Source organism: Leptonychotes weddellii, chromosome 5 (assembly GCF_054177405.1).
Source record: "Leptonychotes weddellii isolate Sample4059 chromosome 5, ASM5417740v2, whole genome shotgun sequence".
NCBI lineage: Eukaryota > Metazoa > Chordata > Mammalia > Carnivora > Phocidae > Leptonychotes > Leptonychotes weddellii.
In genome coordinates this window covers 89758910-89772128 of record NC_138373.1, presented here as the reverse complement: position 1 = coordinate 89772128, position 13219 = coordinate 89758910, and the positions used below count along the sequence as shown (strand labels likewise).

The window sequence follows — 13219 nt, the reverse complement described above, 5'->3', positions numbered from 1 at the left end:
CCTTGTGTATGACTTTTGGACCCAAACACTATGACTGCGTTTTTATTAGAAGCAGGAATTGGGCAAGGGGTTGGGGGTGTGACATTTATATTATGCTTTTGAAACAACGTAGAGGTCCTGAACTTGGATTTCTACAATTAACTTGTTATCCACATGACCTCACTTTGTGTTCTTTTTTTAAGATTTTATTTTTATTTATTTGAGAGAGAGAGTGCATGTGCACGTGAGTGAGCACAAGCAGGGGGAGGGGCAGAGAGAGAGGGAGAAGCAGGGAGCAGGGAGCCGAGCAGGGAGCCTGGCACAGGACCCCCAGGATCATGACCTGAGCTGAAGGAATACATTTAACCAACTGAGCCACCCACATGACCTCACTTTGGAAGTACCCACAGAGAGTTCAGTTGCTACTTTCTGGGGACCAGTGAAAGTCATCGTATCTTTTTTTTTAAATTTTATTTATTTACTTGAGAGAGAGAGAGAGAGAGAGCGAGCCCAGGACCCTGCGATCATGACCTGAGCCAAAGGCAGATGCTTAACTGACTGAGACACCCAGGTGCCCTCCAAATCATCATATCTTTAATAATCTTGAAAGTCTTTGATCTTTATTCAATATATTGAGTCCCTCTCTTCAAAAATAACTATGTTCTCTAGTGCAAGTAGCCGACCAAAATTTTCCTAATATTTTTAATTGGGAAACAAAAGGTAAGGTCTCTTAAACTAAAGGGCAATCTCTGTGGAGTACCAGCTGTCCTAAAGCAAAAGAGAACCCATAACATTTATCAGAGAAATTTTGGGAGTGCTGAGTAAAAGCAAATCAACAGATTCTGCAAGTTAGCTCTCGAGCAAGGACTTACCAAGAAAGTGTATAATCTGAGAACCATTAAATAACAAATCAGTGCAAGTAAATTAAGGCAGAAACTATCATACCCAATATAAAGATTCACAAAAGCTTACAAAATGTTATGATTTTGCTCGTTCACTAATAACTCTCATAAGATAGAAAGGATTAACCTAGAAGTTTTTATTGCTATAGTGAGGACCATTTCTATAGGACCATAATGCAGTATGGGGTAGCTGTGTGATTATTGAACTTCGGCACGTAGCAGGGTTAACTAGAAAGTTGTTTAAAAAAACCAAAAAACAAAACCCCAGATGTCCTGACCCTGGAGATTCTACCTCAGTTTAAGTTGAAGCTTGGGCATCTGTACTTTGAACAAGCTCTCCAGTGAGTCTGATATACACTGTAGGTGAGAGTCACGGAGAAAGATCTCAGGCTTTGTGGAGTCAGGAAGGCCTGGGTTTGAATCCCAGCTCTGCTGTTTATTAGATATGTGAAGGGGGCAAGTTACGCACCTCTTGGGGCTTCAGTGTTTTCATTTGCATATTTATCTAAAATGCTAATCACTAAACTATCTCATTCTGTGTTCTCAGAGAACTAATGATTCAGCATATAATCTGCTATTCTTTTTTTTTTTTTTAAAGATTTTATTTATTTATTTGAGAGAGAGAGTGAGAGAGAGAAAGAGCACAAGAGGGGGGAGCAGGAGAGGGAGAAGCAGACTCCCCGCCGAGCAGGGATCCCGATGCGGGACTCGATCCCGGGACTCCAGGATCATGACCTGAGCTGAAGGCAGTCGCTTAACCAACTGAGCCACCCAGGCGCCCTATAATCTGCTATTCTTAAAAATAATTTTGCATTAAAAAGTCTTAGTTCATTTTGCATAAAAATCTGTAATAAACAGCTCACTGTCTTGTTATGTTTTGTGACCCCAAGGTCACTTTCACAGAGTTCTTTCAGACTAAGCACCCAGGGCAAAAAAGGAGCTAGGGTGGCTAGGAAGATGGAAACCAATCTGAAGATTGCTCCCAAGTCTCTAGCAGAATTGGTGGCATCTCTGCATTATCCACGGGAAAGGATGGGAAAAGTGATGATCCTAATCCAGAAGTGGACATTGCCTTCCCTTCCTAAGGAAGTGGTCATCACTGGCAAATGTACCACCCGGCGAGCAGGGCAAGACAATCGGAGCTTACAGGATGCAGTTTCTCAGGGGAGGCCATGCAAGGCGGTGGGGACAGTGTGAGCTTTAGAGGTAAGAGAACCACCTGTAAATTCTTTGTCACTTCTTTGGTATTTCCTTGGATAGGCGACAACTTTCCTGGATGAGTTTCTCCTCTGTGAGGTAGCAAGAACACATACCACAGAGGTTTGTGAGGGTAAAATGGGCTAATGAAAGTCAGATGTCTAGCAGAGTGCCTGCTACTTAGTAGGTTCTGGAGCATAGGAAAACTCCTTCTCCGCATATACAGCAGTGCTCAGTTTTTAAAAGGGGCTCATCAGACAGCTGTGTGTGCGTGTGCGTGTGCACATTTGTTACATCATCGCAAGGTTTCTGATTATACCGTGTGATGCAGCTACCTCTGCAAATTGAATGTATTTCAGAGTCAAGCTGAATCCTGTGGCTTGGTGACTTTTTGAGTAAAATGAGTATAGAAAATTTGAAGCTTTTAAGAAAAAGACCTGATGTGACTAGAAGAAATTGAAAAGGAAGGAAAGAAGTTGGATGTGTGAAATCATGCCAGTGATTGAATTACCTAGTAAATTGTATTGTAAAAGAAAATAAGAGATTGAGAAAATAAATTGCTTCTGTTTCTGGGATTGTTATTATACCCCAGGACTAAACCAATTTCTTTCTTTCTTTCTTTCTTTTTTTTTCTTTCTTTCTTCTCATTCTTTCTTTTTCTTTCTTTTCTTTCTTTCTTTCTCTTTCTTTCTTTCTTTCCTTTCTTTCTTTTTCTTTCTCCTCATTCTTTCTTTTTCTTTCTCTTTCTTTCTTCTTTTTCTTTCTTTCTTTCTTTCTTTCTTCTCATTCTTTTTCTTTCTCTTTCTTTTCTTTCTTTCTTTCTTCTTTTTCTTTCTTTCTTTCTTCTTTCTTTCTTTCTTTCTTTCTTCCTTTCTTTCTTTCTTTTTCTTTCTTTCTCCTCATTCTTTCTTTTTCTTTCTGTCTTTCTTCTTTCTTTCTTTCTTTTTCTTTCTTTCTTCTCATTCTTTCTTTCTTCTTTCTTCTTTCTTTCTTTCTTTCTTTCTTCTTTCTTTCTTTCTTTCTCCTCATTCTTTCTTTTTCTTTCTCTTTCTTTCTTTCTTTCCTTTCTTTCTTTCTTCTTTCTTTTTCTTTCTTTCTTCTCATTCTTTCTTTTTCTTTCTTTTCTTTCTTTCTTTCTTTCTCCTCATTCTTTCTTTTTCTTTCTCCTCATTCTTTCTTTTTCTTTCTTTCTTTCTTTCTTCTTTTTCTTTCTTTCTTTCTTTCTTCTTTCTTTCTTTCTTTCTTTCTTCTCATTCTTTCTTTTTCTTTCTCTTTCTTTTCTTTCTTTCCTTTCTTTCTTTCTTTCTTCTTTTTCTTTCTTTCTTCTTTCTTTCTTTCTTTCTTCTTTCTTTCTTTCTTCTCATTCTTTCTTTTTCTTTCTCTTTCTTTCTTTTCTTTCTTTCTTTCTTTCTTCTTTTTCTTTCCTTTCTTTCTTTCTTTCTTTTTTTTTTTTTTTCTTAAGAGAAAGAAAATGGCCCACAGCAAGCAGGCTTAACATGCTTCAACTAATCTGAGTTGAATAACTGTCAAATTGAAGGCCAGCTATGCTATTATTAAAAGTGTGTGTTTGTTAATCATGGGGAAATGTAAATTGCTGGCAAGATGATATCATTCTAGTTGTCCCAAGTTCATAGAAGCCTCTTGCTTTTTGTGGCATAGTTTCTTAGGAAGAATAAAAAATAGTAATGGTACAAAACTGGCTTTGGGAATTTAAAATTCAAACTTCTGTTTCCAATTGCCTTTGCCTTGTGTAAAGATTTAACAGAACCATTAATGTCAATCAGAAGTTCATTTTTGGAAGTTGATTGGCAACAAGCAGCTCTTTTACTGGGTAGCCTTGAACCAAACATGGAAACGCTTCTTTTTCTTATGAAAAAGTCTTTGAAAATTAACGAGGAACTTGTACGTAAAATGAAATGAACATTTCTGGTGGATGCTTCTTAGTACTCGACAACATCGGATTGCTGACATTTCCTTTGCAGGTGTTATTTGGTTCAAAAGTTGATTCGTCTAAGTGCCTTATTTCTCCTCTCAGGGATTAATTTCTCTAATATATTCTAGAAACTACTAAACAGGGACAGTTTTGTGAAAGGAGTCAACAAAGTATTTCATAAAATGTTACTATCTTCTGTTGTCTTAAACCTGATTAGTTCTGTGAACCAAGAGCCCAGTGTGTGACCCTGCATGATTCATTAACTACAGCTCTCCATGGTATTTCAAAGTTGATTTATCTATGGACAAATGAGAGCTTATTAATTCACATTTTTCCAGAGAAGTTGGCTTGAAGTATCCAGCACAACCTGCCAAGCTCTGTCTTTGTTTATAAATCCATTTCCTGGTGACATCATACAAGATACTCCCACCCTGGAAATCTTGTATTTTGCCTGGTCTTCTTAGATGATTAATTCTAAACCCAGCATAATCTCATTGCAACCCTCCCCTTATTTGATTACTACAGTTCAATAGAAGATGCTCAACGTTTTTTAGGATTCTCTCAATAAAACATTTTTTAGATACTAACCTCTCAATTACTCTTAATTAACGACCTCACTCTTCATACAATTTCAACTACCTGGGGTTTTATTTTTCAAATATGGATATTGTCTCCTTGATGTTTTCTTAAACAGTTATTAAGAGTAGATTATAATGAATTTAAAATCCTAAATGGGTATAAATGGGACATGTTTGTTGGAAAAAGAAACACAGCTTTAAGGCACTAAAGAACCTTTCAACATTTCTTTGAACTTGACAACTGAATGATTTACTGGCAACTCATTATCTGTTATTGTGAGGAAGAGCCATGTCTTGTTAAGCAAAGTCATATGCAAGACAGCAAAATGGATAAAATATCAATCTCTCTAAAACTGGTTTTGCTACAATGAAAAGCTGGTTGATTCATAATGAAATGAACACATTTTTCATAAGTAAGAGACTAAGCAGCCCGCTTGGGGACCCCGGGGACACACAAGTTGAATAGCCTGGATCTGTGATGAGCATATTCACATTTTAGCACATGAAATCTTATTTTCCTTAGAAGTTTCTCATATTTTAGGAAGGAAACTAGAAGATTAAAGAAATAATAATGCTGAATACTTGGTATCATATTTCTAATAAAAATAGAGTCAAATTATTTAATTTGATAATCAGTTTCAAAACTCAAAATTAACTGAACTTGTATCTGATGACATGCTCTAAGTAAAAAAAAAGTAACATAATCTGGAAAGTTTTCTGTTTGTTTTGTTTACCGTTCAAAAGTCGTCCATTCACATAGTTTAAAAACATAATCTTAAGGTTTGTCTTTATTTGAATTTTTAGTTTCACAATGATTATGAGCAATAATACCTGGTGTCGCACAGATCAAAACTAATGACAGGGGGCTATCCCTTATTTCCACACAGCTTTATCAGCGGCAGTCAGCAATAGTGTCCTCATATTCTGAGGGCAGAATCCATGATTTGTGTAGTGGAAGCTTTTCAGTTTTGGAATGCCCCGAAATAAAGCACATCATTTTTTAAATTCCATATAGTGCCAAGAAAGTGGGTATTTGCTTAACCAAAGGCTTGTTTTCAACAGGTGATAGAATCTGCTCTTTTTAGCAATAAACTTTTCTGTTATAAATGACAACATAGAATGGAGGTAGATGTTGTCTTAAAAAATAATCAGACATAGTGTGCAAGCTTCTGAAAATTCTTTAGATGTCCAAGGCACTCAAGGAATAAAAGTACTATAAAAGGCAAAAAGAGAAGAAAAAGAACCCACAAAAGGGTCATGCAGACACGGCATTTAACGACAGATATTAAGTTCTTTAGCCATATAATGCACAACAGATTTCTTTCTTCCCATAATTCTTTTAGGGAAAATTTATGGAGAAAAGAAAGTGATACAATAAGCTCTAATTAGCCTAACAGTAAAATGTGAGGCCATAGGGGATAGTGGTTAAAGCCCTACCATACCTAATAATATCAGACTTGGATCTGAATCCAGAAAGACTTGAGTGGGTGGAGAGAGAGAGAAGGGTGAATAGACAGCCAGCCAGACAGACACTCCTGGGTAAGCAAGGCAGTATTACCCTGTTTTACAAATAAGGAAACTAAGGCTCAATAAAGTATATGTCTTGCCCCCTGTCCCACAGCTAATAATTGGCAGGGCTGAGATTCAAACCCAGGTCAGTCTGCCTTGAAGCCCCCCGCTCTGGAAGCACCATCTGATAAAAACAGACAGTTCCCGGAGGATACTGATTCTGCTGGTCTGGAGACCACAGTTTGAGAACCGCTATTTACAAAGGTCAACAGCCGACAATAAATAGCCCAAGAGTGGAGACAGGTGTAGAGATTTCACAAGCCAGCCTTACAGAGAAGTTATATACAGTACAGTCAAGATTTCCAGAACAAAAGCAATGTTGCTGTGTCATCAAAAAGAACGGTAGGTAAAGGTTGTGCTGACCACAAGACTCCCTGCCACAATATTTACCTAGAAATCTATAAGCTGGCCACAAAGCTACAAGGGAATATCTGCTCTGTGATAAAAACAAAGTCTGTTAGGGATATGTAACTGAGTGAAGCTGTCTGAAGCGGGATCTGAGAGTTTATTCTAGATTTCAGCTTTATGCCACTTAGCCTTTTGGTCTTACTCAGAACCACTAGTTACCATGGAGGCGGTGCTGGGTAGAAGCAAGCGTTATTGGTTCGGGAGCCAATCTAAAGTCTGACTCTCTCATTTACTAGCTGGGTGACCTCTGGTAAGTTAACACTTCAGGTCTCAGTTTTCCCATCTACAAAATGAACACTGAGGATATGAATCATTCTTTCTTCACAAAAATCAAAGAGGTAAGGCACAAAAAAGCCTTTGAATAGTGTCTTGCATGTCCTAAGTACCCAGTAACGGTCAACTACTATTATTTTCCCACTGCTGAGTCAGGTCATGAGATACAGGAGAAGCTTTCCTGATTCTCTTGCTGATCATCTGTACCCAAATCTCATCCTGGTGCCTGCAGATAGATGTGGTCAGCGGGGTTACTGGGCATCTACAGTGTGCTGGGCTAGCAGATACCACCTCCATTAGATATGAGCCTTCCTGCACATGGGAAAGGAGCCTTTGTAAAAAAAAAAATCTCTTATTAAAATTTTCCTTTTGCTAACCCTAAATGACCCTGTATATTCCAAAGAGGACTATAAACCCGACACATGCCTTTTTTCATTTAGCTCCTGTGGCAATCCTGGGAAGTCTCTGTGGTTGTTCCTATTTTGAACACTGCAAACTGGAGCTTACGAGGTAAAGTGACAATGAATTGAAAAGCCAGAATTTGAGCTCAGATATGCTTGAGACCAAAGCCAATACTACCTTCAAATTTGTAAAACATGGGAGGATATGCATAATCCTTTTTTGAAGGAGATGGTTTGATACCCAAATGCTCATTTATGCATATCATATTTCATTTTGCATGTCTTCCCCTTAGAGGAACCTATGGGATAACAAAAATACCACACTACCCAGATCAAGTGTAGAACACCTAAACATTGCAGAGTTTGGGCAACTGGAAGTATTATCACACAGCTATTTACTAATCGTATCTGTTCAGAATAGAATAGAATAGAACGTCCAAAAATGGGGGGTGGGGCAGAACTACCTAGAATTTAGAAGAAAGGTCAGGGGTGCCTGGGTGGCTCAGTCGGTTAGGTGTCTGCCTTCAGCTCAGGTCATGATCCCCGGGTCCTGGGATCAGGCCCCACATTGGGCTCCTTGCTCAGTGGGGAGTCTGCTTCTCCCTCTCCCTCTGCCCCCTGCTTCTGCACTCTCTCTCTCCCTCAAATAAATAAATAAATAAATCCTAAAAAAAAGAAGAAGAAAGGCCAGAAAGGGTTCCGTTGAACAGTGACAGATTTCGAGCCTGGAGAGTCCACTCTGGGGGGTGTTAGCATTTTGATTCTTACTCAGTAATTTCCAGAACATAGAGTATCTGCTCACCTGCCCTGGACAGGGCCTAAGCACCCTTTCTTATCTTACAGGAAAACATCACAGATTTCTATGAGCTGTTAGTTGCCATCTTGTTCTGTCTCCTCTCCTCTACCTGCCCAGGCATCCTGGCCCCCACTTGCAGGTCTGGGACAGTCAGGGAACACTGTAGTGAGTCATCTTGCCCCAAGGCTCTTCCCCTATGGCATACCTTACTATTTAGGATCTGGAAAACTCTCTGCTGCGTTGTCTGGCCAGCCTTGGGCCTCACAAGGATGTAAATGACTTTCAGGTCGGGGCTGGTGCGAAACAGCTTCTCCATCAACACTTTGCCCATGAAGCCTGTGGCCCCAGTAATGAGGATGGACTTGCCACTATAGAAAGCTGCAATCATGGACATGATTCTTCTCTTTGTCTTTTAAAACTCCGGAAAGAGGTTGCTGAAAAGGAAGAGAAATAAGAAAACATGACATTCTCAGAAGTTCTGAAATGCAGTCAATTTAAAATGTTGCTGGTCCTTCCAGGAGTTTTGAATGCAGAAAAAGGTTAGAGTGAGAGCATCATACTTTATTGACAACACGATTCATTTCAATCAATATTTATTGAGCCTACTTTGCCTGCCAGACTTTATGCCAGGAATTGTGGGCAGAAAAAAAAAATGAGTAAGACATGGTTTGCTCTCAAGAGATTGCTCATAGTCTAACGGAGGAGACAGACACCTAAATAGACAGACATCTGAATATAATATGTAAGTGCTAAAGCAAAGGGATTACAGAGGTGGGGTATATAGCAGGATCTGGAAATTTCATGCTTTCCATGGATTGTTTTGAACCCGGGCTTAGAGGCAGACACTTCACGTGGCATGTCAAATAGCACATGGTGCCTTTTCTGGGAGGCCCAGGACCTAAGGGCCGCATCTGGCTTGCCACTCCCAGATCTGCTCTTTCTCTCTGCTCCTGGCAACGGCCTTAAATGGACAGAGCCCCTATAATCACCCGGTGCTATTTCAGAGCTTAACAAAGCCTCTGCTCCTGGCCTTGCTTGTTCAACCTTCTCTGCCCTTTGCAGTGTTTCAGCATGGAAAGCAGCAGTAGAGAGCTTTGAATGAATGAAACAGTGCTGCGGCCTGGTTGCGGACTTCCTGTCTGTCCCATCAGGTCCCCCCCGAGATCTGCTGGATGGCGGTGGGTGGATCATGCAGAACACAACTCCAGGGACTGGCCCTGACATCAGAGCTCATGAAGAAGAAGAAAAAAACAAGTAGAAAAATCAGCACCCTGCCTTGTCACCTCCAGTCAAGGTTACCCTGCCAGTAACTCCTTAAGGAACTCCTTAACTCCTCATAGTCATAATTTACAGATTGTAATGTTGGTCATAATTTATACTGTAAGGATCTTGAGGCTGTTCTTGGGCAGAACTCTTTGCCTTTGGAGGATTCATTCACTCATAAATTTACTCAACAAATAATTTTGAGTACCTGCCCTGCCAGACTCTGCCCTAAGTTCTGAAGATAAGCAGATGAATGAGGCAAACAGATCCTCGTGCTCCCTCAAGCAGAAGAGTCCAGCAATACAAAGATTGGTAAATATATAAACATGATAATGACAGACTGTTACAGATGCAAATAAAATAAGGATCAATGACAGAAATCACATCCAATCATTGACCCTATTCACCTTAGGAAATCTGGATTTCAAATCATGTTAGTTATATCCACTGAGTTACTATTTAATCCCTTTTATTGGGGCACCTGGGTGGCTTAGTCAGTTTGCGTCTGGCTCTTGGTTTCAGCTCGGGTCATGATCTTAAGGTTGTGAAATGGAGCCCCATGTTGGACTCCATGCTTAGCAGAGAGTCTGCTTGAAGATTCGCTCCCTCTGTCCCTCCCCCTGCTCGTGTGCTCTCTCTCTAAAATAAATAAATCTTTTAAAAAAATAAACCCCTTTTATTTAGGGTTTATGTGAAAAATATTATTTTGAAGAACACATTTGAATCTTGTACAAAACAGCAATTAATCATAGTTTTTTTTTTAACCATGTTGCAAAATGTCACTCATATTGCAATCTATCCAATCATTTTCTCAAGATTTTATCACTTGGGAAAAGTACTGAAGAGTCTTGCCTTGCCTGCCTGGAAGCTCAGAAAAGTGTGGAAGGCAGTATGACATCCTAGTTGAGCTCACAGGTTCTGAGCAAGACTATCTGAAATCAAATTCCAGTTCTGCCACTTACTAGCACTGTGACCTCAGGCACATTATTACTCTCTCTGCGCTGTAGCTTGCTCATTAGTAAATGGGGATAACAAAAGTATCCATGTAATAATGCTGTGGTAAGAATAATATGAATCAACATATTACTAAAACTCTTAGTAATCAAAACAGTATTCTACTGGAACAAAAAATAGACACATAGGTCAAGAGAGTAGAACAGAGAGCCCAGAAATAAACCATGCTTATGTGGCCAATTAATCTACAATAAAGGAGGCAAGAATATATAATGAGGAAAAGGTAGTCTATTAAGTGGTGCTGGGAAAACTGGACAGCTACATGCAAAAGAAAGAAACTGGACCACTTTCTTACACCACACACAAAAATAAACTCAAAATGGATTAAAGACCTAAATGTGAGACCTGAAACCACTAACTCCTAGAAGAAAACACAGGTGATAATTTCTTTGCCATCAGCCACCGAAACATTTTTCTAGATGTATCTCCTCAGGCAAGGGAGACAAAAGCAAAAAATAAACTATTGGGACCACACCAAAATAAAAATCTTTTGCACAGCAAAGGAAACCATCAAAAGAAAACAAGGCAGCCTACTGAATGGGAGAAGATATTTGCAAATGATATATCCAATAAGAGATTAATATCCAAAATATATAGAGAACTCATACAAGTGAACGCCAAAAAAACCCAAATAATAGGAATAAAAATGGGCCAAGGACCTGAGTAGACATTTTCCCAAAGAAGACATACAAACGTCTAACAGACAGATGAAAAGATGAGCAATATCACTCAACATCAGGGAAATGCAAATCAAAACTACGAGTTATCACCTTAACACTTGTCAGATGGGTAGAATAAAAAAGACAAGAAATAACAAATGTTGGTGAGGATGTGGAGAAAATGGAACTCTTTTACACCGTTGGTGGGAATGCAATTTGGTGCTGCTCCTGTGGAAAACAGTATAAAGATTTCTCAAAAAATTAAAAATAGAATTACCATATGAGCCAGTAATTCCACTACTATTTACCCAAAGAAAACAAAAACACTACTTTGAAAAGATACATGCACCCCTATGTTTATTGAAACGTTATTTATAATAGCCAAGATATGGAAGTAACCTACGTGTCTGTCAATAAGTGGATGGATAAAGAAGATGTGGCATATGTAATATTACTCAGCTATAACAAAGAATGAAATCTTGCCATTTGCAACAATATGGATGGACCAAAAGGTATAATGCTAAGTGAAATAAGTCAGACAGAGAAAGACAAATACCATATGATTTCACTCACATATGGAATTTAAGAAACAAAGCAAACAAACAAACAAAAGAGACAAAAAGCCAGACTCTTAAATACAGAGAACAAACTGATGGTTACCAGAGGGCGGGTGGGTGGGGGCATGGGTGAAATAGATAAAAAGGATTGAGGGTACACTTATCATGTTGAGCAGTGAGCAATGTAAGAATTGCATCTGAAACTAATATAACACTGTATGTTAATTACTTATCAATAAAAAAAGAAAACTCTTAGAAATATTAGTTACCTATAATATATACTCAATAAGTATTTGCTATTAATATAGTCACTGGTTATACATTTTTCCTCTTAATAGTTCCTGGTTTTTCCTTTTGACATTTATTTTAAGTGCTCTGTCTTGTGCATTTTATACAGCCTCTTTTGGAAATAGGAGGTGATTTGTAACTCAATCAGTCATCAAGCCAAGTAAACTGCTTTCCCCAAATGCAACTCTACTTGATGATAAACCTTGCCAGTTCCTGTTCTAGCACGATACTCCTTTAGTATATTAGGTATAAATAAGCATGGGTGGCAGGAAAATACAGAAGAGAAACTGAGTTTGGATAGGGTTATTTCCCAACCTCACTTGTTCTGAAGCTGTCAGATGCTGGTTTTGCACTCTTATAGGCTTTAGTGGAGTCTATTTTATAGAAATATGAACATACTGTTAAGATATTTTGATCCCAGACAGAGTTTTGTAATCTGTGATAAAAAATTTTAAGAAGCAGGTAATGTATTTCTTTTTTTTTTTTTTTTAAAGATTTTATTTATTTATTTGACAGAGAGAGACACACAGCGAGAGACGGAACACAAGCAGGGGGAGTGGGAGAGGGAGAAGCAGGCTTCCCGCGGAGCAGGGAGCCCGAGGCGGAGCTCTATCCCAGGACCCTGGGATCATGACCCGAGCAGAAGGCAGACGCTTAACAGCTGAGCCACCCAGGTGCCCCACAGGTAATGTATTTCTAATGAGCCCATTTCTTATGGGACAAAGGAAGACTTGATGTGTCCGCAAAGAATTGAATTTGCCTGCTCTGTCTGGAGTCCAAATACTTGTCAAGCACAACCAAAACCATGGCAGAGTACACTGAGTTCTCTGACAGGAAACAAAATAAACCAGTATTTTGTGGCACTCATTACCTGATTGTCGGGAACAGGCAGCAGAGGAGAGTGGCCAAGACTCTAAACAAGGCAAGTGGTTCTGAAAACTGTCAGAGAATTCCTCATCCTCAGATCAAAGTTGTATCAGAGATGTTTCTTCTACTTCTTGCCTCCACTCTAAATATATGGCTTAGTTCCTGGCCCCAGAAACTCCTTTATAAAATTTGGCTCCCGGGGCGCCTGGGTGGCTCAGTCAGTTGAGTGTCTGCCTTTGGCTCAGGTCATGGTCCCGGGGTCCTGGGATCGAGCCCCGCAATGGGCTCCTTGCTCAGTGGGGGTCTGCTTCTCCCTCTCCCTCTGCTGCTCTATCAAATAAATAAATAAAATCTTAAAAAAAAATTTGGCTCCCTGAATTCTGTTCCATATATTAAATTACAAAGTCCAGGAATTATTAACCCTGAATATAATTCATTAAAATAATTAAGCTAATTATTTTAAAAATTAAAATAAACTTACATTCAGTAATGGACGATAACACAACTCTAGAAGGAGGAATATGTTTAGGACCAG

General features: G+C 39.0%; 1 protein-coding gene across 1 annotated transcript in view; it reads right to left on the bottom strand.

Annotated features, from left to right (window-relative positions):
• The window catches only part of FAR2 (fatty acyl-CoA reductase 2), a 135342-nt gene that overhangs the window by 29790 nt on the left and 92333 nt on the right, over positions 1-13219 (bottom strand). The window contains exon 2 of the mRNA XM_081818945.1: positions 8242-8470. Coding sequence (XP_081675071.1) covers positions 8242-8430 — 189 coding nt within the window. The 5' untranslated portion in view covers positions 8431-8470. The remainder of the gene's footprint in view (positions 1-8241; positions 8471-13219) is intronic.